This window comes from Coenobita brevimanus, chromosome 70, assembly GCF_032717465.1.
Source record: "Coenobita brevimanus isolate Jiangsu-jjx chromosome 70, ASM3271746v2, whole genome shotgun sequence".
Classification (NCBI taxonomy): Eukaryota; Metazoa; Arthropoda; class Malacostraca; order Decapoda; family Coenobitidae; genus Coenobita; species Coenobita brevimanus.
The window spans coordinates 58,067,611-58,093,939 of NC_137023.1; the positions used below are offsets into that span (position 1 = coordinate 58,067,611).

General features: G+C 43.1%; 1 protein-coding gene across 1 annotated transcript in view; it reads left to right on the forward strand.

Annotated features, from left to right (window-relative positions):
- The window catches only part of ssh (Protein phosphatase Slingshot), a 148,824-nt gene extending 131,474 nt beyond the window's left edge, over nt 1-17,350 (forward strand). Inside the window, exons 7-12 of the mRNA XM_080277460.1 lie at nt 11,218-11,412; nt 11,843-12,100; nt 12,701-12,847; nt 13,308-13,491; nt 13,721-14,051; nt 14,750-17,350. Coding sequence (XP_080133586.1) covers nt 11,218-11,412; nt 11,843-12,100; nt 12,701-12,847; nt 13,308-13,491; nt 13,721-14,051; nt 14,750-17,193 — 3,559 coding nt within the window. The 3' untranslated portion in view covers nt 17,194-17,350. The remainder of the gene's footprint in view (nt 1-11,217; nt 11,413-11,842; nt 12,101-12,700; nt 12,848-13,307; nt 13,492-13,720; nt 14,052-14,749) is intronic.
- Nucleotides 17,351-26,329: the final 8,979 nt, after the last annotated feature.

Here is a 26,329-nt window from a genome sequence, read left to right on the forward strand (position 1 = left end):
TATCTTATACAGCCAAGAGAAGCATTTGGAAATCTTAGAGCTGAAGGCCAGTGACCCCCTCTATGTGTGCGTGTGTCTCTGTGTGTGTATATATTGATTCGTGTGTGTTAGTGACCCCTTGGTGTGTGCGTATGTATGTATGTATTTAATGCACATCCAGGAACGCACACGTACTCCCTACACGCCCCCTCAATCAACACGCGCCATTGGTTGCTAGGACGAAGTGGGAAGGGGGGAATAGGGGCGTTGTTAGGACGAGTGTTGCTAGGAAGGAATAGGCTTGGGTCACCTTGCTGTCAATCATCTCACCTGCCCAAACCTTACCTGTCCTCGCCTCACTGCCCACCTCCTTTTATTCAGGTATCACCATGGGGGTACAGAATCCGTTAACCCCGTCACTACGATGATTTTGGATTTTCTTTTTCCACTCCAAACAATTTTAATAAACTTTTTTGGTCCTGGAAGGGGTTAGATGGAGCTTTCATTGACCCTTGTACTGCAAGAGGTCACCCTTCTGCCAAATAAAAGTGTTTGGAGTTAGCTGAAGTTAGAGAGAGAGAGAGAGAGAGAGAGAAATTAGTTCATGTTTCGTCCGACCTAATTCTCACCCTTTTTCCTGTCTAAAAGGTTTCCAGGTCACGAAATGGTTTTTGCCACAGCTTCCTCTATCACAGCAACAACCACCACCGTTCCTACCACAACTGCCACAGCTATTACAACCACTACTATTACCATTGCCACAGTTACTGCCACAACTACTGGTACCATTATCACAATCACTGTATCATAGTACCTCCTCTACCACTGCAACTACTACTACTACTACTACTACTGTTACCACAGTCACTGTCTGTACTACAGTGCTATCTCTACCACTGGCACTACCACTGCCAATACTATAACCATTACCACAGACTCACAGCAACTTATGAGAGGGAATGTAGAAAGGTTAGAAAGAAAAGTGAGAGAGAGAGAGAGAGAGAGAGTAGGTATTTGGAGTAGAATCAGAGGGTTTCTAAGTAGATTGGATACGGAGGGGGGGGAGCGTAGTGGAGAGGAGGGGGAGTAGTGGGGAGTCTGTAGGGAAGGAAGGCAAGGAAGGGGGAGGGGGGAGGGGGATGTTATGGAGGGGAAAGCTAGGTCAGTGGGGTTGTGGAAGGGCTGCCGGCGGTCCCTCAGGTGTGACTTCTAAGTAGACTACTCTGGAGAGAGAGAGAGAGAGAGAGAGAGAGAGAGAGAGTGGAGGGACAGGTTTCATTTACTTTCAGATTGCCCACATTCCATTCATATTAGTTGTTCTCTCTCTCTCTCTCTCTCTCTCTCTCTCTCTCTCTCTCTCTCTCTCTCTCTCCCCCACCACACGCCAGTCCGTTTTATCACATCCTTCACTTCCTTCTTTCCTTCCTTCCCTCTCCCAGCACCATCATACCTACACGTACTTCCGCCCTTCCCTTCCTTCTTTCCTCCTCCCCTCCTCTCACCTCCCCTTTCCCTTTTCCTCTCCCCTTTCCCTCCCTCTGCCATTCTCACATCCTCTCACCTCTCCCTTCTCCCCTCCTCTCTCTTGTCTACTTTTGATTTCTTCTACAGTTATACCATCTTCTTTTTTCTCTTCTCTCTCCACTCCTTTCGGACCTCTCCTCTGTTTTCCTCTCTTCCCCTTCCCTCCCCTCCCTCTCCTTCTCCCCGGGGTGATTACGAAGTGGGGTGATTGGGGTGAAGAGATGATTGTCTTTATTTACACCACGCCTACCCCACCACAGTCACCCCAGTTTGGTTATTTATCCCTCCCCCCCTCCTCCTCTCCTTATCTCCCTGTCCTCCATTTCTCATCCCTTTCGTGCTCTTCTCCCACTCTCCTGGCCGTCTCACATCGTCTTCTCTCCTCTCCCCCTCTCCATCCTTTCTCTTCCCCTTCTGCTTTTCTCTCCCCCACTTCTCCTGTACTATCACCCTCCCCTCCCCGCCCCACCCCTCTGGCATGGTGGTGATTACAGTGTGGGTTGATTGGCTGGGGAGATGACACACCTTCCCAGCTCCGCTTTTGTTAGGTGCCCTCCCCCTCCCCTCCTCCCTCCTTCCCTCTTCCCTTCGGCCCCTTCCCCTTCGGCCCCTTCCCCTTCCCCCCTCCTTTCCTCCTCTCCCCTCCTCGCTCCTTTCCTCGCCTCCCCTTCCCCCGTCCTTTCCTCCTCTCAGCTCTCCCCTCTTCTTTCCCCCTCTCCCCTTCTTCCCTCCTTTCCTCCTCTCCCTTCTCCAAATATTTTTTCCTTCTCTCCCCCCTCCCCCCTATCGTTTCATGTCTCTTCCTTTGCCCTTCTTCATACCTTTACTTGATATTACTCTCCCCTCCCCCTCCCCATTCCCATTCCCATCCCCATTCCCATTCCCAGTTTCCTCCTTCATTCGCCCTCCCGTCTCGTCTCATCTCATCTCATCGCCACGAAATTGATATATCACTCCCTTCTCTTCCCATCCCCACCCCCTCCCCCTCAAACCTCCTACACCCTCACAGCCTCTCACAACACCCTCATAGACTCAAAAACGTACTCACAGACCTCCATTAAAGACACACACACCTCACACACCCCTTAAAGACACACAGACCTCTTAACACAACCCCCCAGAGAAATTTGTGGGGACGCGTTTTTGTGCATTTGACACGGAGACACACTGACTCCCGGATCAACTACCCCCATCTCTCCCCCTCCCCCTTCCTTCCCCCGTTCTTCCCCGCTCCTCCATTCCTCCCCTCCCCCTTGACCCCGCTACACTTTCCCTTCCGCTCCCCCCTCCTTCCTCACTCCTTCTCCTCCCCTTCTCCTCCCCTTGTTCCTTCCTTTTATCTTTCTTCCCTTTCCCCTCCCTCCCCATCATCATCCTTACCTCCCCCCTCTCTCATCTTAAATCTTTCTTTCTCCCCCTCCTCTCTCTTTCTCCTCCTCTTCCCTTCTCTTCTTACCTCCTCCCCTCCCCTCCCTACTGCTACTCTCCCCTCCCCTCCCCTCCCCCTAGTCGTTATTAAGTAGGGCGCTGTTGAGAGATGCTTGTAATTCGTCATGCTTCTCTCTCTCTCTCTCTCTCTCTCTCTCTCTCTCTCTCTCTCTCTCTCTGTCATTACAAAGGGGATAGAGAGAGAGAGAGAGAGAGAGAGGGGAAGTGGAAGGGGGCAGTTCCGGGTGGGGTGAGAAGGGCTGCAAATGATGAAGGTGTGGAAAAGAGAGAGAGAGAGAGAGAGAGAGAGAGAGTATACCTTCTTTCCTATTGCTTGCACCATCGATTAACCTGCCCTGTAGGTGTGTTTATATTGTCGTAACCACACACCTCATGATGCTGACTCTGTGTGTGTGTGTGTGTGTGTGTGTGTGTGTGTGTGTGTGTGTGTGTGTGTGTGTGTGTGTGTGTGTGTGTGTGTGTGTGTAACAAAGGCCCATCATCACCACCTAAACATTTCATTGTGACATTCCGGCGGGCTTAAACTTCCTAATGTCAAGGATGAACCACACACACACACACACACACACACAAGAATAAAACAACTACCGGCAGGAAAGAGAGAGAGAGAGAGAGAGAGAGAGAGAGAGAGAGAGAGAGAGAGAGAGAGAGCATGTCGAGTCTGCAACCTTTAAAAAAATATGCAAATTATACAGAACCATAACACAAAATACAACTGTCTAAAAAATTGCATTCATATGTAAACATTATTTACAGGAAGTGTTTTTTTTGGCTAGAAATTTTTAGGGGTCGTGTGGGTTTTGAAAATGTTATACAGTCGTGAGCAAAAGTTTGACGGCACTTTAAATGAGGGAATGGAAGGTGTAGCATGAAGTGTTTTTACGTGATTCGAATATGGAGTGTATAACAAAGGAGTATGAGAAGGAAGAATACACTGTGTCGTATAAGGTGGGATGAAAAGCTGGAAATACGAAGCATTACTGGCAGAGAATCGTCGTTGAACTTTTTGCTCATCTCTGTATCTTAACACTTAGCCCCTACGGTTCACTTTCATCGTAGTAAAAATCGTCTGGTGGTAGCTGGGAAGAGGACTAGAGTTGCCCCGATCGTGAGAGAGTTTATGATGAGAGTTTTAACCATCTCGGGCACCTATGGTTCACTCAGTTGGATAGAATAGTCTGGTGGTGGTTGGAGGAGAATTTTAGAGCTGTCCCGTTCATGAGGTGGTTTATTTATCACCTGTTCTGTTTGTTCTTAATTAGTTTCATACCTGTTCTCCTCCTCCTTCTCCTCCTCGTTCTTCTGGCGTTCATGGATGGTTTCGTCGAAGGGTCAGACAGTTAAGCCTCCACTTACAGCAGTCAGTCAGGTGTCAGTTATGTTGGCCAGTCAGTCAGTCAGTTACTCAGTCCACTTAACCGGTCACTCAGGTATGTAGTCACTCAGTCAGTTACTTGCTATGAGTCAGTACAGTTAGTTTGTCAGTTATGTAATCCATTGCATCCCATTATATGTCTTTTACTTGGTCAGTCAAATAATTCAGTCTGGTTAGTTAGTCAGTCAGTTGCTTAACCCATCATATCTCATTAGATCAGTCAGTCAGTCAGTCAGTCAGTCAATCCACTTATCTAGTCACCCAGTCAGGTAGCAGTCGCCTCTGGATCTGTTGTGTAAGCGACCTATTCCCTCATGCTCTCTCCCCCCTCCCTCCCTCGCTATTTCTCTCTCTCCACTCATCCCACCTCTTTTCCTCCTGTCTTCCTTGCTGCCCCATCCCATTTCCTCCTCTTTCTCTCCCATTTTCCTCCCCCCGTTTGTAGTTTCTCCTCCTACCCCTCCTCCTCCCCCTTCTCCTTCTCCCTTCCCTTTCCCCGATTTCCTCCCGCCCTCTTCTCTCGCTCCCTTCCTCTGCTAGTCTTCCTTATTCCTCTCCCATCCCTTCTCCCCTCTCATATTCTCTCCCTCTCTTCCCTCCCTCTTTTCTCTGCACCCACCTCCCTTTCCCCTTGATGAGTGGGTGGGGTAGCTTGGGGTAGGTTAGTGCGTTTCGATATATCTGTCTGTCTGAGTGTGTGTCTAGCTGGTCAGTATTTTTCTGTTTGTTTATTTATCCATTTGTTTGTCTGTGTCTGTCTGTCTGTCTATTCCTGACCTCATCCCCCAACACATACGGTACCAATTGTGTGTATGTTAACGTTTGTATGTATACATGTATTTATGTATGGCTGTATGTACACTGTGTATGCTTGTATGCATGTATGTATGTATTTATGTCTGTATGTATCTTTTGTGTGTGTGTAGTTGTATGTATCGATCTACATGTATGCATGCATGTATATGTAAATCAGATGGCTGTTCGTTTGTCATGGGAACTCTGATGAGGCCTTTGGAAATGCATACATGACCGCATTGTGTGTGTGTGTGTGTGTGTGTGTGTGTGTGTGTGTGTGAGAGAGAGAGAGAGAGAGAGAGAGAGAGAGAGAGAGAGGGAGAGAGCAGGGGGGTACAAGGAAGTGAGAGGGGAGGCACACAATAGTAAACACTTGAGTTATATCTCAGTCCAAGTGGGTAGGGAGGAGGAGGAGGAGGAATGGGAAGGGTAGGGGGAGGAGAGAAGGAGAGACAAGGAGGTGGGAGAGAGAAAAATGAGGAGGAGGAAAACCAAAGAGTAGAAGGGAGGCGAGGGAGAACAGTGACATGGGGAGGGTAAAAGGAGGAAGAGGAGTGAGAGGAGGGAAGAAATAGTAGGGGTAGAATGGGAGAAACTTGAGGAGGGGTGGGGGATGAGGACAGGAAAGAGGAGGAGGAAAGGACGGAAGGAGGAAGAGGAAAAGGGAGGAGGAAGAGGAAAGAAGGTTTGGAAAAAGAGAGGGGTGTGGGGAAAGGAAGGGAATAAGGAGAAGGAGGAGGGGGAGGAGGAGGAGGAGGAGGAGTTTGCTGAAGAAATCGAAATCTCTTAAGTGGGGGGGATGACGTCTTATTTAAATGCTGTCTTGCCACCGCCACAGGATTTTATGCAAACTAAGGGAGATCTAAACACACACACACACACACACACACACACACACACACACACACGTCACTCCAGCCAAAACACACTTTATTTTTTCTCTCATGGTGGAGTGGATGATGCTGTTAAAGCCGACGCCACTCCTTCTCTCCTCTCATTTTAGGTGAAGTGAGAAGTGGAAGCGTATTTTGTGATAGTGACTCTTTGTTTGTATGTGAGGGATTAGCTTTTGTTTGCATCGTCAGATATACACCCGTAGACAGTATTAAGCTGACAGTCCATTGCCAGCATATGTCTCCATGAAGCCTTGTTTCTCATTCTTCCCCAAACGACAGAGTATCCTTCCTTCACATACCCCTTTGTCGTGTGATTCATATTGCTTTCACATAAATATAGTTCATGTAACACCTTCCTTTGGTTCACTGAAGGCCCTACTGCCGTACCTAATTAAATGTCCTCTTCTTTACGGATTGAATCCAAGAGTGCGGGATAAATTACTGAAGTTATGAGTGGAGGTGTGGAGGCCTAATGAAGATGAGAGGCAGCTCAGAGCTCGGTGGCTGAGGCAGTAGAGTGGGTGATGGGGAGGGAGTGTGGGAGATGAGAAGTGGAGGGGAAGGAGGGGGGTTAGGAAAGAAGATAAAGGTAAGAGAATGTAAAATAAAAACAAAATAAAAAGTGGAAGGTTGAGGGAGTGAGTGGAAGAGATAAAGGCTGAGGTAGAAAAGTAGATGATTTGTGGAATATGTGGAACGGAGAGTGGAGGGAAAGAAGTGGAATTCTGAGAGGGAGTATGTGAAGGAAGGAGAGGTGGTGTGTCGTGGGAGGAAGGATAAAAATGATGGAAGAGGGAGGCCAAGACCGATGTGGGTGGACAAGGTGGAAGGGAGTGGTGTGAAGGAGTGGACTCACAAACACTCCACACAAGGCCACCACACTCCCTCAAGCACACACAATTATACACACAAACATACGCACAGTTACGTACACAGCTATACACAAAGGCGCCCACATTCTTCACAAATACATAATTATACGTACATGTGTTGAACCTTACCAACAAATATCTTACACCTGTTTACATTTACAGACACGTGACTTGCGCCAACATTTATATTGGATTTAGAAGAATAGATAGAAAGTAACATCGGTAGAAAGATAGATAGACAGACAGACAGAGTATTTATTTATTTATTACACGTGTTGGGGTGAAAACTAGTAATTGAGAAGTTGCCCGAGGAAATATTAATGCTGGTGAAAGTGTGTGCAATTTTCTCGCTCCTTAGTTTGGGCTGGCTCACGTCCGGGGTACCTCGATAGAGAGAGAGAGAGAGCGTATTTATGTGTGAGATACGGTAGGTTGTGTGTGAGAGATTATATTTATGTGTGAGAGAAAATTACTCAAGTAAATACTGTGAATGTGTGTGTGTGTGTGTGTGTGTGTGTGTGTGTGTGTGTGTGTGTGTGTGTGTGTGTGTGTGTGCAGATTATTAGCCAGGCTTCAAATTTTGGCAGGGAAATTGGTTAAACGATAATTATCAGGGAAGTGAATGATAATAAGAGGAAAATTGCCCATAGCGAGTCGACTAATATTAACGGAATTGAAATTGATAGGAGAAAATTGAGGATGGAAAGTTGAAGGTAGAAGCGAGGATTGTTATCGAAATTGGCGGTGGTGAAAGACAATTGGCCATCAGACACTAGGCAGTTGATGTTATTAATGATGTTAGATGATGTGAAGGATGTTAGAAATGTTAAAATGAAACCCTTAATTAACCTGTTATAGTCCAGCCCAATACAGCTTAACGTAACCTAGACTATACGGTACTGATTTAATGTGCTGTATCTGTTACCTAGCCTCCTATACTAACCTAATCCGTCCTATCCTTACCTAACCTAACCCAGACATAACCTGACTTAATCCATCCCACCCAACCCAACCCAACCCAACCCAACCCAACCCAAGCTAGACTGCATTCACCTAACCTAACCTCCTAACCAAATGTACTCAATCATAACTCGGCCCGAAATTAACCCAGTTCAACAAGTGACCTAACCAAACCTGACCTGACCTTCTCACTAGTCCAGAATACAACCTCATAAGAAGATGGGTCAGAAAAAGCAGAATTAGAAAGTGTTAGGAGCTGGGATGACATATTAAACTGGTTGAGAGAGAGAGAGAGGGGGGGGTGCAAACACACACACACACACACACACACACACACACACACACACACACACACACACACACACACACACACACACACAAAGATACATAAGTAGGGAAAGCGAGGTAAGGTGCGCTCGTATTGGTTAGCTCGTCGACTGCAATGTGAAAGGACGGTATGCCCAACACAAACATTGTCCCCTCACCTTCTCACTCTTGGCAAGCCCCCCAGTGAAAGTCGAGTTACCTAACAGTACATCTTACACAAGCAAACGTTTCACCCGGGTACGGTAGAGAGAGAGAGAGAGAGAGAGAGAGAGAGAGAGAGAGAGAGAGACGATGTTTGCGGAAGCGATTGATGCTGTATTCTCTGTTGATTTGCAATGTTGCCAGAGGTGAGGTAAAGGATATTGGTGATAAGCTGCGTGTTGGTGATGGTGGAGATCTGGTGAGGGAAGTGGAGGGAAGGGGAGGGGAAGGGGAGGGAAGGGAAGGATGAGTAGAAGAGAGAGAGGAGAGGGGGAGGAAAAAATTTAAGAAGGGGGAGGGGAGGGGAGGGGAAGGGGGACAGAGAGTGAAAGGAAGACAAGAGCGGTGATCGTGGTGACGACTCTTCACACACACACACACACACACACACACACACACACACACACACACACACACACACACACACACACACACACCATCATCATCATCTATCAATCTATCTTCTTACGAGAGAGAGAGAGAGAGAGAGAGAGAGAGAGAGAAGAGAGAAGAGAGAGAGAGAGAGAAAGGGGGGACTGACTTATCCGTGTGTGTGAGCCAATGAAAACTCCCGTGGAAACTGTTTCTCAGGAGAGTGAAAGTGGAGGCGGGAGGGGGGAGAGAGAAGGAGAAAATGAGGGAGGGAAGGAGGATAGGAGGTGGGAAAGGAAGTAGAGGAAGAAAGAAGAAGAGAGAGGGAGAGGAAGAGGGGAATCGAGGGGAGGAGGGATGGTAAAAGGACGATTGAGGAAGAGAAGGAATGAGGGAAGGATGGAGAGAAAGAGAGAAGGGGGAGGGAGGACTGGAAGAAGGGAGGGGGAGAGGAGGTAGGGAGGGGAAAAGAGGTGTTCGAGAGGGAACGAGGAGGCGGAGGGAGGGATGAGGAAGGGGAAGGGAAGGAATGTGAGGGGAAGAAGAGGGATGGAGGGAGAGGGGAAGATGGGGAGGGAGAGGGAATGGGAGGGGGTGGGTTAGTTTCCTTGGGGACAAACACTCACACATGATGGGGAAATGGGGAAGTGTTACGTAGATACACAGACCACACAGACATTACGGACCTTACGAGGTGGTCTACCCATATTAGTGAGTGAGAGAGAGAGAGAGAGAGAATGATTACAGTGATGGTAATGATGATAGTAATGACTGCCAGTCTTCTGAGTATCCCTTTACCCAAGAGACGATTTTTCCCAGCTTGTTAGGAAACACCTCGTAGTGAAAGGATCAAGTTGGAAATGTCGTCCGTTTTCTTCAGAGTTCGTTTTCTGAAGCATAGGAGGGACTACAGCAATGATAAAACCAGAAACACCATTTATAGATTCGGTGACCAGGGCGGTACGTGACAGAAGAGAGGTTGGACTGGGGGAAGGGTGAGAGAAAGGGATGGAGGAGGTGGAGGTGGTAGGGGGAGGTTGGAGAAGGGAGAGAGGAGGTGGGATGGGGTCTGTTGAGGAGTTGGGGATGTTAGAGAGAGAGAGAGAGAGAGAGAGTGGCGCCTCGTTCATTGTAATCGAGTTAGCTTTACACTGTCGCAATCCTCCATCTCTCTCTTTCTCACACTCTCTTCCTTGAACACAACTCGTAACTTTTTTTTTTTTTTCTTCTAAGGGGAGGACAGGACTGTGCTGTGGAAGACAAACACACTTCATACTGCCACACCGAACTCGGCAGCTCTTCCTTCCCTTCCTCTGTTTTTTCCTTCATCTCACCTTCCCTTTCATTCCCATCTCTCCCTCCTCCCCTTCCCCTCTCCTTTCCCTTGACCCCTCCTTTTTATCTCCCTCTCTCCTTCCCTGCCTCTCCATTTCTCCATCTCCTTCTCTCTCTTCCCATCCCCCCTCCTTCCCTTCCTCTCTATTCCCTCCCTCCCTCTCTCCCTCCCTGTTTACTAACCTCTCTTCCCCCCACCCCAAGGTTACTCACTGCAGTCACCCTTGAACAACTGTGCTAACAAGTCTCAACCACCATTACTTCTCACCTACCATGGTTGAAAAAGTTCTCAGGGATGTAGGTGGAGGGGTGTTAAAAGACTGACTCAGAGTGTATTGCTGATCATGTGGCATGGTTGGTTTGGCACTGGCATTACGTTTGGGAGATTCTTTGGAGTGGGTTCAGCCATGAAGTGTCTTTCCACCTGTGTGCTTATTTATTTACATATCTGTCGGCCTACCACCTGTCCATTCATCAGTATGTCTAATGTCTGTCTATCTGTTTATCTGCCCATTTATCTATTTGTTTGGTTATCTGTCAGTTTATCCACCTTTATCCTGCAATAGGGTTGCCACAAACAAGTTACCTCCACGTCACCCTGTCCTCCACCATCAAGCTGCCCCCTCCAGTCTCTTACCACGCTCATATACCTCCCCTCCCCAACCCCACACCCCATCCTCAGTCTACTCTGTTCCTCACTCTCCTAGCGTCTTTTGCACACAGGCATTCCTTTTGTCCTTAATAAGCTGTTTCAGTGAGCATCCACAGTTTGCAAATAAAGATGGCCCTTAAATGGCACTCCAGTAAAAACTTTCAAGATAATTAGGATGATGATGATGATGATGATCATCATCATCTCTTCTTGTCACCCCAGATGTAGGATTTGGATGATAATTATGATTATGTCCCGGAAATAAGTTTCGTATGATGATGGTGATGATGATGATGATGATGATTGTGAAATGTTTTTCCAGAAGTAATTACCATGATGATGATGATGATGATGATGATGACCCAGAAGTATGGTTGGATGAGGATGGAGGTAAAAAAAATGATGATGTGTTCCTCTTAGCTAATGCTTATATCATGATGAAGATGTTCCTCGTAACTAATACTCATGTTGTGTTTTCAGGTCAGCCCTCCAGACATTGCACAAGTCCAGCAGTCGTGCACAAGAGGCGCACTACTTCCTGGGTGGCGTGAATCATGACTGGGTTGGGTACTATGAGCGGGGCGTCACCTCTGACCAGTCATGCATCAACGAGTGGAATGCTATGGACAGTCTCGAGTCCAAGAGGCCCCCTTCCCCGGATTCCCTCACAGACAAGTATGTTACATGGAAGAAGAGAGTACTGTAGTAGGAGTAATAATAATAGTAGTAGTAGCAGCAATAGTAGTAGTTGCATATAGTAGTCATGGCAGCAGTAGCAGTTGTAGTAGTAGTAGTAGTAGTAGTAGCAGCTGTAACCAAGTTTATCTGATAAGTGAACTCAGAGGACTATAGGCTGAAACCATCTACCTCTGGCAGTCCACCATCCCATCATCAGGGGACAGGGAGAGAGCTGAGGGACGTTTGTATAACTGGGCAGCTACATCAGTGCCACTGCATGAAAGCAGGAAGAGTGAGAGAGTGAGAGAAAGATGTAAGGATAGAATAGCCAGGAAAGGAGACACAACTGTATCCATTACAAGCTGGAGATAATGATGAACATAGAAATGAGGTGATGATGATGATTATGTTTTATATTTGCCAACAGGGAGGAAACCCAGCTGTTGATCCGGTCCAAATTGAAAGAGATAATGATGAGCGTGGACATTGATGAAGTGACATCAAAATACATCCGTCAGCGGCTCGAGGAGGACCTTGCCATGGACCTGTTCAAGTTCAAGTCCTACATCGACCAGGAGATGTTGGTCATCCTTGGACAGATGGATGCGGCCACTCAAATTTTTCCACACGTTTACCTTGGCTCAGAGTGGAATGCATCAAACTTGGATGAGCTACAGTCTAATGGGTATGTCACGCAGTCTGTCTTTTTTATTCTGTTTCTGTCAGGAATATAAGGATCTGGTGCAAGGCTACTCAGTCCAAATGCATCAGACAGGGATAAATTGTAGTCTGTTAGGTATATCTCTGTCATGTATATTTTATTATTTCAATGCTCTATCCATTTTGGTCATTTTCAGATGGATGGATGCAACTACTCAGAGTATCTTTCCTCATGTTTACCTCTGCTTGGGATGGAATGTTGTTAAAATGGGAAGCATAGCAGAGTAAAGAGGATGTCATGTAATCTCTTATGCATAGTGTGTATGCCACCAATATTCATGTCACTCGCCCAAGATCTCTGAATGATACAGATTTCTGCTGTCCAGTAGTTTATACTGTTATGAGTCAGGAACTATAGCAACAAAAATGTGTCATCAGCCACCTTTCCATTAAATTACTCAGCAACAAAAGATTGAAGGAAAGCAGGAGGAAGATGTGCGGGAGACATGTGCACCGTACTAAATAACTCAGTTATCAAAGTGTTCTCATATTTGGGAAACTTTGTTGGAACATGTAGTACTTTGTAACTAGATTTAACAATCTAATGTGCATTTTTTATTGACAGAGTTGGGTATATCCTGAACGTGACAAAGGAGATAGACAACTTCTACCCTGGCACATTTGATTACCTGAACGTCCGCGTGTATGACGATGAGAAGACTGAACTGCTCAAACACTGGGACAAAACCTTCAAGTACATCACACAAGTCAAGTGAGTAAACAGTCTCGGATCTAGAGTGGGTTTCCAGGAAATCCATACCAGCATGGGAACTTTATTTTGGTTAATGTCAAATTATTTTGTTCAGTAGAAGCAGGATGCAGTCAGGACTTTGTTATGAGGGTGAAAGGGTGGGGGGGTGGGAGCTGAGTTTTGGTGGTCACTATTCATGAACCACAGCAGCCTGGAAGTATTTTGATAGTATGTAGAACCGTATCCAGTATTAAGTAGTAAAGGGGGACAGTCGTTAATACATGAATAAATAAGTGAAATGTAAATAAATGACTAAATGATTACCTTCCCATTCAGATTATTTTGTTAGAAAGGAAGGGGGGCCAGCCCCCCACCCCCTTGATTGTGCCCATGAGTAGAAGAAAGTACTAAATAAAAAAATGAAGATGAAAAAGTCAACTTATACTGTAATAAAGACTTACTGTATTGTGTTGTGCTGCAGGGAGAAGGATTCAAGGGTATTGGTGCACTGCAAGATGGGCATCAGTCGGTCGGCATCAGTGGTGATTGCATATGCCATGAAGGCCTTCAACATGAGTCTGGATGAGGCACTGGCTCTCGTCAAGGAAAAGCGCAGCTGCATCAAACCAAACCAGGCCTTTTGCTCACAGCTTAAGACTTATGAGGTGAGTTTTGGGGAAATTTAATAAACAGTTGGTGTGCTGGTTTTGTAAATTAACTCCTCAGTCCTTTGGGAAAAACAAGGATTGGGATGAGAATAATGATGATGACTACAGCAACACTGATAATGATGATGATTTCTATAACATTGATGATGATGAGGATGATGATGGTGATGATAATGATGATGATGATGATGCAGTACTGATATCTAACCATATAATTTTTCCACAGGGTATTTTGGATGCCAGTCGTCAGCGTCACAACATCTTGTGGAGGAGCAAGTCTGAGACCAACCTTAAATCAGTCTCAGGCCAGGCCAACCGCCCCTCCAAGAATAATCAGGGTGGAGAGCAACGGATAGGTCGAAGTGGAGGCGGAGGGAGGCGGAAAGAAAGCATACACAAAAGCACGGAGGAACTGGCAATGGGTGACCCCACATACAGCCACCACACCCGTCTACCTCCACCACCCGCCATACACATTCAAGACACACGACGGCCAAAGTCCTGGTCCCCGGATGAACACACGGCAGACCTACACTTCCCACAGAACGCCGAACAAGGTATTGAGATACTGCAGGTACAATAATAAGAGTGAGTTGTGGTTTGGTAAATGGATAGAAATACTGTGTGTTGTGATAGTTTGGGTACACTGTATTGTCCCAGAGCTACAGGAGTGAGATATGGCTTGCTGACTGGATATAAAGGAATACTTTGTAATAGTATGGAATGGACATAGCTTAGGTGTCAAAGAAAGATTCTGAAACCAAGGTTAAAAGCACTTTTAAATCGGAACAGTGTCTTTGGAACAAGCAACTAATACAATACATTTGTGAGAGTTTGGAAATAGGAAAAAGAGTGAATTAGAGAAGAAAAGGTAGGTTCAAACCTGACTACAGGCTAAGTACATGTAGAAACTAGTCTATAAGCAGTTCTGTATTTTTTTCTCCTCTGTTGGAAGGATTCTTAGGAGGGAATAAGGCATCACAATGTTGATGATGGTGATGATGGTTACGACTTTAATATACAGTCTGGGATGTGAGACTTGGGTCATGTCTGCCACATTCATCCGTGATATGATATCAGAGAGTATCTTTTGTGGATAGAGAAATATACCATTCCTCATTCTCTTTTAAGAATATTTGCCAGAAGAGGAAAGTGAGAAGTAGAAGAGGAGCAGTGGAAACAAATTTTAGTGCACTGATAAAGCATGGTATGCAAACTATATTTTATTGTAATCTAATTCAGTTAATTCTTTCAGGTGTGGGGGAGTTAGGAGAGTCATGGCGACTGTCCCAGTCTCTTAATGTGCAAGCATGGAGCGCACACGTGACTTTGGAGCACCGGAACAAAACTAATATTGGAGGGGATGGCAGTGTTGGAGGGGATCAGATGGGCAGTGACACTAACCACCTCTCACCTCCTATCGTTGAGGCACTGAACCCTTTATACACCGACAGTCACCAGGATGGCTCCTCACCTGGTGATGTGGCACTACAACTTTCATCTTCAGTCAAGGATAGGATTAATGAATTTGAGAGTGTACAAACAGGAGCCAAGAAAAGTCCAAGTGCTAAGAAAGGAGAGACAATACAGATACAGAATACAGTCACAGCCAGTGATGATTTTGACACCCAGTCCAGCACTGCTGAACTTGACAAGGTTATTGAAACTTTACTTGCCCCTCCAGGTGAAGACTTGCAAGGCAGCGACCCCGTAATGTCTCAGACCAAACAAGCTGCTCAGAAACATCAAGCAGTGTTGGTTCCATCACAGATATGGCAGGAGGAGAAAAGTCAGGTTGAAGCAAACACTGATAGTGTTGATAGTCCTGGAGCTGTCAAGAAGGATTCTATTACATGGCCATCTGGAATAGTAAAAAAACAAAAGCAAGACTTTGAAGAAAAAGTTAAGATGAGTGACACAAAATCAAGTCCTAACAGTAAGAACTGTGAGTCCCCTCTCTCAAGACAAAATTCATCTGGTTCCTTAACCAGCCACTTTCAGCAGGTTGAAATAGTTAGGTCCCCCAGCTATGGCCGGCAAGACTCCATAGGCTCAGATTCTGTTAAGAAAGATGATCCTTTCTCTGCAAAGCTTGATAAAGTGTTTGACAGAGAGGAGAGGAAGCAGGAAAGACTAAGCACTATTTTATCAGGGGAGAAGGAGACACCATCCCGAAATAGTTCTTGGGGCTCATTTGACAGTGCAGTGGTGTTAGCAGACCGAGACCTTCCCTCCAGACAGAGCTCATGGGGGTCCTGTGATACCAGGGGCACAGTTGGTACAGTCGCATCCAGAAACAGTTCCTTTGGGCAGTTTGATATTAAGCAGCAACCTCTTAGGGAAAACCTAGAAATCAGGGTTTCCAATAGTAATCTTACAGGAACTTATTTTGAGAAGGAGTCTGGGCCATTCTCGCCTGGAACCATCAGGAGGAATAAAGGCAGGAATGCGGAGGCCAAAGACGGTTATGAAGAAGAAACTAAAATGCAGTTTGAAGATTTCGAGGAAGGAATAATTGAAGATGGCACTCAGAGTAAGCTGATATCAAATGTCCGAGCTTATGGCCCTGCCCCGTACAGGAGCCCAGTAGAACGGGATAGTAATGTTGGCCAGCTGGAATTAAATGATGAAAAAATGGTGGACATTGGTGAAGGGGTGACTAGTAACCTAAGCATGGGGAACTCTAGTGTTAATATTTGCATTCCAGATAGTACAAGTCCCTCAGCCGTAGCCCAAGTGCAGCCCGTTGTGTTAAGCACAACTATATGTTTACCAGAAGGTCTATCGTGTAAAATAGAAAACGCTGAAAGTATTTCTTTAGATAATGGTAAGGGAAGTTCTGCCACTGAGGAAGTGCCCCTTCCTGGCACTGTAAGACAGCACAAGGAGCTTTTAGAGAGCATGAATATTGAGACTCCAGAAATGAGACGTGTCCCGGAAAAGCTGCTCCCCCCAACCTATACTCGGTCACAGAGCTCTGGTGATCTGGAACCTGACAGAGCCGATGTCAACAATTGGGGACCTGTTATGCGAAGCTTCTCAGAAAAGAGGGCAAAGTTTGAAGGGCCTTTTGAAAGGGACGCGGAGGGAGGCTCGGTTAAAAAAATCACACAGGCATTTGAAAAGCAGACTGCAGAGGATGATAAGCTGAAGCAGTTTAGCATAAGAGGTGTAAGAAAACGATCTCACAGCCTAGAGCGTCTTAGTACTTCACCCTCCTCTCCTGGTTGCTCTTCAAGGGATCTCTTGGACCAGCTCTTGCTTCAGAAAGAAACTGAATCGAGAGAGCTGGAAGAGGAGAGCCCCTCAGAGGAAATCTGTGTAAGAAACCTTGTAGGAATATTCGAAGATAGCAAAGATCAAAGGCCTCCCCGAGTGCAAACAAGGAGTGTTAGGGCAAAATCGGATAGTTGCACCCCGGATAAGTTCCTCCCTCCAGTACCTCAACGCAAATCCAGCCTAGATTATAATTTCAAACCGATTCAGCGAGCACAGTCCCAGCCGCCACAGACTCCGGTAAGGCAGATGACCCCTGGTGGAAGTCTTTCCCCAATGAACCGACCGCCCTCCCACAAGCCACCTCCTGGAGGACGCGGGCAGGCCTGCGGGACGGAGGTTCGGCAGAGAAAGCAGCAGGGCAAGACTCACCCCTTAACAAAGCTTACGAGAACAATGAGGGAAAATTACCATACCATGTAATGCTGGGAAGGACTGCAATACCATGTAATGCTGGGAAGACCCACCATGCCATATATCGTTGGCAGTGTCATTATCGTCAATATCATCTTGACCTTTTCTTTTTTTTTTCACTTAAGGATGGAGTGAGGTCTGGCAATGTCTTACCACTAAAATACAGTTAGTCCTTATTAGTTGGTGTAATGGTCAGAATGCCCCAGTTGGAGCTATGATCTTGCATAGGTTTGATCCCCCAAAAGGTGACTGGAGGCTTTCCGATGAAATAATGCCACCAGGGGAAGTTGGCTGGTCATTTACTTTTAAATCTACTGGAATACAGTAGCCAAGCCTTAGGCTGCAACATGTCAAAGGGGGTAAACTGGGTTTGGCTATTACTGTTTTGCCTCGTTATATGTTGCCATCTTTATTTATTTTTTTTTAAATCAGATTCACAGTAAATTAAAAAGAAAGAATGCTAATTACATTTCCATTGCCTTTTGTTATGCTCATCCACTTCCACATATTTCAAATCAGTTGATTGAAAAAAAAAAAAAATAATAATATTTTGGAACACATCTCTGGCATATAACGAGGACTTAGCTGTACCCAAGGATGCTGATGCAATGCTTCCATCTTTGAAGTAAAAAACACCTTGTGATATATAGCTTAAGGAATACATTATTTTAGCCTCTTTTACCAGTAAGATTCTAATACCACGACAGCAACTCTGATAATGTTATGTTGTTGTGGTGAATCTCATGTAGAGATGTGGCGCCTCTCCAGATACAGTAACTAAGGGCTTTGTTATTAAAACTGAGTGTGTGGAGGTCTGGACAAACCCCACCCCTCCCTCCCTCTCCAGCTTTTTTACAATTTCTGAAGCATGATGTTGGTAGAACACGTCTGACCTTCCTGTATCATTGCCAATTGCATTCTGTAATGGAATGCAGGATGATCACATCTAGCAAATACAGGTGTTCCTATATGACTATCGAATATTAATGGTCAGAAAGTTGAAACACCCCAATCAAAGTGGCAGCCTGACATTGTTTCATGTGATGCCACCAAGGAAGGTAAGCTGGTCATCTACCCTTAAATTTACTGGACTACGGTAGTTGAGCCTCAGTCCCCATGCCTCATAGGGGTAGAGTGGGATTGCCTGTTACCCTGTTTTTACATATACTGTACCTTCGTGCTCTCAGTTTTAGTAGTATGGCCCTAACTCCTGTGCCTCTCATAGAAGCTCTGGTAAATCTGGCAGCCCAAATGTAGACGTGTAGGGCAGTATTCTAAGTGGTTTGGGAGATTTCTTGACACCTCTTCCTTAGCAACTTAGGTTCCAAGAATATCTGAAAATATGGGCGATAGCGTCAGAACTGCCTGACAGACCACCTCCCTCCTGTCAGTCTTAGTTTCAGCCAGGTCAGGGTAGCTGTATGTTTCTTTGTCATCCCTGTGATCAGTCTATTTTCACCTGATGGAATATGACCTTTCCCACAGCTTGAATATGGAGTGGTGGTTGCATGAAATTCGATGAGCCTTGATTATGTGGTAGGGATGAGTCTCCTTGGTTACTAGTCAAATCAGGCCTCCAGTCTGACTACACTTGGCCATCAGCTGACCTGAAGGAGGTTAGGGATCTTCCTCAGGTTAGAACAAATGCACTGCGGCATTTACGATGGGTCGTGTGTGGGATGGTCAAGGGGGATTTTGCAGACCCTCTTCCTCAGTGATTAATTTTGCCTATTGCAATTTAGGATCCATTTGTATGTTAGTAATCCAAGGTATGCCAATTGTAATAAATAAATATGTTAATACCATACAAGAAAATATCAAGGTAGTCCAGTGGTTAGAATGTCCAGGTTGCAGTGATGTTCTAGCCACACACACAGGCTTGTTCCCTAGGAGGTGACTGAAGGTTTATTGATCATGCAGTGCCATCTGGGGAGGTTGGATGGACATTTATCCTTAAAATAATATACTGGACTACAGTAGCTTAGCCCTGGGACCCTATGGCCTGAAGAGGGTAAGACAGAATCATTATTTATTGTTTTATTTTTTGGTACTGACAGAAGCTATGTCAGTAATATGAAGATACTTGGGTATTGGAATGTAATAACATAAATCGTCAAGGAAGAAGTGCTACAAAGTCTCCCTTGCTATTGAGAATATGGCACATTTACTAGTCGTGAATAAGTAGGAGCGTAAATGAGGATACATTATACCACTTTGTGCAGGAACTTGTTTCTGCTTAACGTTTGTTTAGTCTTTCTCCAAGCACTGAAGTGATGTGAGTGTTGTAATGAATTTTAAGTGGCTGTGAAAGTTTTGTAGCATGTCATCCTTAGCAGTCAATTCTGCACATACACCTCAGTTTCATCTTGGTTGTTTTTGATGCAGACTATGGGGATATTAAAGCAAGCATACAAGACAATGCTAAGGTATAATTTGCCAAGTGATATTGCTGAAGAAGATATGATAAAGGAAGCATAGAAGAGAATGTTAAGGTTTAATTTGCCAAGTGATATTCCTGAGGAATATATGATAAAGCAAGCATAGAAGAGAATGTTAAGGTCCAACATATGAAAAATATTGCTAAGGAATATGTGTTACAAAGCCTCCTGTGCTGCTTAGAGTATGGTCATGAACCCGGTGAATATCATATAATTGTGAATTCTGAAGCTGCACTGATATAATGTAAATCCCATACTGGTAAGTTTAACTTCTTTGGTCTGATGACTTTTTTTTTTTTTTTTTTTTTTTCCTCCAGATGATTTTGTTAAATTTAGGAAAGATCTCCCCAGCTGAAGGGAGTAATGAAGACTGTATCTCTCATTGCCAGTTTGAAAAATTTCATCTAAGCAAACTAAAGTCATCTGGAGATGGCAAGCATTGAAAAAAAAAATAATAATCATCATCATCAACACCTCGTTCCCCAGCCTTGCAACTACAGTATGTTATGAGACTGAAGAGTGAACGTGCTCCTGACTATGATTCTTAATACATGTAATAATGTGTATCGTGTTTTATCTTCTGCTGCCATTCAAAGTATCATACTATATACCATACAGTACATGTACTAGATCTCACCCCCCCCCCCTCCAGTTTTGTGGTCATGAGTCAGTAGGCCATATTCTAGGTGGTGGAGGAAGCGTCATAAGACCTCTTCCTTAGCAAGTTATTTTGCACATCGTAGCATTCCCATGTATGTTATTTATATCGTTTTAAAAACAAACATCATTTGTATCAATAGCATACAAGAGGATGCTGGGGTGTAATGTGCAGAGTAAATTACAAAGGAAGACTTTTATGAAATCTTGCTTCTTCAGTAGTGATTAACAGAATTTTACATACAAAACGTTAACATTCTCGTATATGGTATATCTCTTTTTTGTTTTATACAGTATATATCAACATGGATTGCATCAGTAACACACAAAAAGATTATTGAGGTTTAATGGGCTGAATAATCTTTAGAGAAGAAATATTGCAAAATCTTTAAAGCCACTTGGCCCCTTCAGTCAGAGGACATCTTTTTTGTTTTACTCACATCACGTGATTTTATTAAACTCTGAAGAGACTTATCGTAGTGGGTGGTTTAGATCTAGGCTTCATTAATCTCCACATTAATAGGGAGCTGTCCTAAGCTGAATAAAATCATCTGATAGTAGCAAGGAGAAATTATACACCTCTGGATTGAAAGGGTTAAAATGCCATTGTGCGAGCTTAGGATTCATATACATTCATCTTGTCATTTTTCTTCCACAGTGCAGATTCTCAGTATGCTTGGTAATTGATATAGTTTTTGAGTATCTTAACATTTTTTCCTTAGCAATTTATTCAGCACATTACTAGTCCCACTGTGGGTCATTAACATGGGATAATACTGTATAGGCTTGGCTTTTATCAGCTTTATGTTTTAATCTTGAAAACTGTGTAAATATTTAAAACGATATAAGAGGCATACAAGAGAATGTTAAGGATATGTAAAACAAATGGCTAAGGAAGAGGTACAACAAAGATGCCCATGCTACCTAGAATACACTTCCCTTGCTGAGGCATCATCTCGTAATATGAGTGTTGCCTCCACTGAGTCCCCACTGAGGTGTGCTAGTCCTGCTGCCGTGTCTGTTTTCTAGTCTCACTACCCCTTCGACACACATTTATGTGAAAAAAGAAAATAATTTCATTAACACTCATTTATGAAATAAAAAGTGTTTCTTTGACGTTTAAAAAAAATTCTGCTAAACGTTTATGTAAAAAAATTTCTTTGACACATTTATATTAAAAAAAATATATAAGAACGGTTTCACCCCCTTAGGCCTCGGATGTATTTTTTAATTTTTTCTTGTTACTGTCATATGACTCTCTTCTTTGGACTGACTTTCTGAATGATACACTTTACTAAATCTCCCCTAATTGAATAAAATAGTCTAGTATTACCAACAGCAAAATAGAAAGTACATGATTGGAATGAAAGGGTGAAATATGAGTTGGTCATGCTATATTTAATTTTTTTTTTTTTCTTTCCAAAGACAAATTTGTGTGTGTGGCATCTAATTAGGTTCACCATTTCCTTTCATGGCTGTACATATATACCTTTATTATTGCATTGTGTGAACGTGCTTGTTGGCCACTGGGTATAGGAAAGGAACAGTATATATATATATATATATATATATATATATATATATATATATATATATATATATATATATATACTGTATATATATATATATATATATATATCAGTTTAACAGTATTTAGTATTTATTTGTTTTGAAGTGTGATAATGTAATAATACACTTGTGTCCACCTCAGTATTGGCTCTCGTGGGTTTGAGCAAGGGGCTTCTCCCAGACTCTGCTGATGAAAAGCTGTAAATAGATTGTTGTCATCGGTATATTCCTACCATTGCTCCCATTGTTATAAATGGGATGGGTAGGATACAGAAACAAGGAAATGAACACAAGAAGAATTACAGTATCAGCCAAATGCCCAGTTAATATGGGCCTTACCTCCATTCACTCATAATACAAGCCTTCAAAATGTTTAGCTCCACTTAAGTAAAATGTTTGTTGATTTCAAACAAAAGTTAAAAATAACATATCTGTTTGATTCTATGAATCAGTATCAGATCAAATATTAAATGCTGCAGAAAATTGAGTTTAGAGAAATCAACACTCAGGTTCCATATTGTCCTGCAAGAACCTTTTGTAATTTAAGGCTCTGTCAGGTCAGTGCAAGAGGCAGATTGAGAATTTACTGTCATTTAAAATGACATGGTAATCATCATGTCACCTCTCACTTGCTAGTTGGCCAAAACTATGGAGATATCATTTGTCTTTGGTCAATTGTTATCACAGGTTATGATGGATCGAGTACCTAGTGTTATGAAAACTAAATATCATTGCAGAATATAGAATCAGAATATTTGAAATCTACATCATCCTGAATGGTAATAAAAGAACTACCATGATTGGCATAACCCATTCAATATGATAATGTGTATTGTTATTTTATTCCTGCTACCTATCGACACTCATTCAGCTTCAAAATGGACCTCTATTAAAAAAGGGGTTAATGATGGCTTAGCTATCCCTTCCAAATCAGAAGGTCTCTACTAAGCATATTAAAAGCACCTGAAGGTAGGAAAAATAAAATGAAAAACACATCATTGTAGTGAAGTGGCTAAAGTCCTCAGTGTAATTCAAGTTAGTCATGAAAAATTTTGTAGAATGTGCGTATCCATAATGAAAGTCGAATACTGAGGAGTGGACCTTCAAAAGGATGTAGTGTTGTAACTGATCATGTCATCTTTCATTAGATTTGTGGCTGGTGTTAGTAGACATTCCTCCTTTTTACTGAGTATGTCTCAAAACTATGCGAGCAAGCATGGGCTGGAGTTGCAAACAAATTTATGATAATGTCTCTGTTGTAACTGTGATTTGTTTTTTATGAGAAGATGAAGGAAAGGTGGCCCAAATCTTTCCATTTATTGTTCTTCCTACATAATATCAAATCCATGCATAACTATAACTTGTTTTTGTGGGAAGGACAAAGAATGGGGACTAAAATATTATTGTCTCTTGTTTTTTTACTGTACTTAGAATCAAGCCTTCTGTAATTGTGGTTTGTTTTGTAGGAAGGATGATCAAAGGAGAGGGTAGAGCCTTTCCATGTTTCCAGTTCTTACTGGGAAATCAAAGTTGAGCTATGAGAGGGACTTTTTCATAAATTTATTTGTGAATTCAGACCCAGGTACTGTAATCAGAAAATTAGCATGTACATGTCAGGCTTGGACAATGTTTACCCCATTCATTCCTAATGATTCCATTTGGAGTAAAATAGCCAGATGCATCCATGGCAGGGGATGGGGTAAGTGCCATTCACAGTCTTGACAAAAGTACGGTTTTCTGTTGAGCTCCTGTATGTGTGTTTTTGGCGTACTCTTTGTGTTTGCTCAATTATACGATGACTTGCGGTGTTGTCATCTCTTTGTCTTCAGTTAGTGGATATGTGATGGCTTGATGTTTTGTAATTTAAACAGTGAGAGCTTAATGAGTGCTAAATTGTCCAAGTACTGAATACTGTATCTATGGTTTATTATGATCAGTGTTAAACTTTTTCAATTAATTGCTGTTTGATTTGAATGTAGTGTAATTTTTGCCTTCGATCCCAGTGCCGGTGTTCATACTGTTGCCATCATTACTTGCAGAACAGGCGATATTGTTTGGAAGATGTCAAATTAGTACAGTAAGCCCTTGTTATAAGTCCCCCCCCCCCCATTTTTTTTTTTTTTTTTTTTTTTTTGTAATGCCACAGTAACTTGCAGAAATTTTGCCTGTTAGCTCATTGGTTCCTTTAAGTCACTATCAGCTGAGTAATATCCTTTAGTATTAACTGCAATAGAATAATAGTGATATCCCTACATGAGAGTGTTAATGGTACCTGTTTTAACTCTTTCAAGCTCCCATGTCTTTAGCTGAATAAATTAATCTGGCCGTACAGTAGCTGTAATAGAAGACAGGATAGGCACTAGAGGTATTCCAACTATGAGTGGATGAAAGCTCCATTTCTACCTATGTTTGCCAGTTTCCCGCAATTTAGAGTACCAGTTGTATGGAAAAAGTTTAAGTACTGTACTATACTTCCTTTACTTACAAGATGGTAGACTGTATGAGAAGGATAACTTCAATCTGCAGTCCATTGGGTTCACACATAATATGAACCTGAGCAACAGCTACTACTACTGTGATGAAGTAATAGTTCGGAACATATCTGTACTTGGTGAAAACTGCTAGGATTTATAACAAGGAATTACTGTAGTTTGCTTACGGTCATCGTTCTGCAATCACATTATGGGCCATAATCTCAGTGGATTTGGAGATTTTGTAAACCCTTGTCCATAGCGATTAATTTTGCATTTTTGACCTCGGTATCGTGTTCTCTGTTATTGATGCAAACTATGTTGATATTAAAATGGCAAAAATAACATACAAGAGAACTTTCAGGTGTAGTAAGTAAAATAAATCGCCAAAGGAAGAAGTGGTATGATGTCTCCTACGCCATCTAGATTATGCCCTAATACCGAACATATTGCTTCACGTATATATCAACTCACTATACCCTTTACAAGTTTATGTGGCTACTTACTTTGAAAGAATGAGTTTTTTTTAGGCATCTCTTTGACACTTGCGTATTTTAATTTGTAGTGACTTTGTAAATACTGTATTTCTCCGTCTGTATTTTCTCCCATTGTCATAATGATATTGGTGATTTCCAGTATAATTTATGTATAACAGTGGTGTGCTATATTTTGTATATAATTTGTACAAGAATCTAATTTATGATAATAAAAGGAAAACAATGTATTCTCATTTTTATTCAACAGACTGTAGGCAATGCCATAGAAGTAAGAGATCATCATCATCATCATCATCATATCAGTAGCCGATGCAGTAGGCAGGTGATGATAATGGTGGTAGGTGGTGCTGGTGGTGGTGGTGGTGGTGGTGGTAGTTGTTGGTGGTGGTGATGGCTATGGTGGTAGTGATGGTAAAGGTGGTTGCTATTGTTGTTGTTGGTGGTAATGATGGTGGTAGGGGGTGGTGATGGCAATGATGATAGTTGGTGGTGGTGATAGTAATGATGGTAGTTGATGGGGGTGGTGGTAATGATAGTAGTTGATGGGGGGGGTAATGATGGTAGTTGGTGGTGGTGACGGTAGTTAGTGATAATGGTTGAAGCTGGTCGTGATGGTGATGGTAGTTAGTGGTAATGGTTGAAGCTGTGGTGGTGGTGATGGTGTTAGACTAACACCATCACCATTAATTGCACTCTCACTACCTGTTATAGCACAGTTTTAGTGACATAACTTTAAACAGTATCAAGAACGTCTACTTAAATGCTAAAGTTTATTCCAGACACAAGAAATAGCCCCAGTGGTTGCATTATCTCTCTTAATATAGCCCAAAAACATCCCTCAAATCTTCAAAATTTTATATTTGAAAATAACTACCGGTTACTACCAAAATATCGGCAAATAGGTCAAATATGCCTGTCTGTACATTTATTTCCATTTTAACTCAATGTTCATGCAAAATGGAAGTCTGTCAAGGCGGAACACTTCCGCTAACTTTAGCACATTTTTGCTCTGAATCCTGATTTTTAAAGTATATAAATGGCTAAATAAAAAAAACATTTTTGACCGGATTTCAGGTAATTAGATGTTCATGAACCTATAAGGTGATAAAAATTATAATATTTTCCAATTAAAAATGCCGATTCGATTAATGACTGCCGGGTGCCGAATCCGAATCCGATTCGGTGAAAATGCCTGACGAGAGAGCACGTCACCCTAAATTTTTGAGTATTATGTGTGTCCTGGCCTGCCTTGCGCTTCTTAAACAGACAAGTTTTGTGTTGGAACATCAGTGGAACTCACTAGTGTAAGAGTATGGCGTTTAAATAACATAGTTGCTGAAAAGAGGAGCAAGAGGCCAGGATGTAAACTTCTCATGGCCGAGGTAAGTCGTGTGTGTGCATAGTTATTGTTTTAGCGGTAAGGGCAGAAATCCAGGAAAGCCCTCATTCACAGATGTTCAGAAGTTAGTGCAGTTCATTTATAGCACCGTAAGTGCCTGGATATAAATGGTAG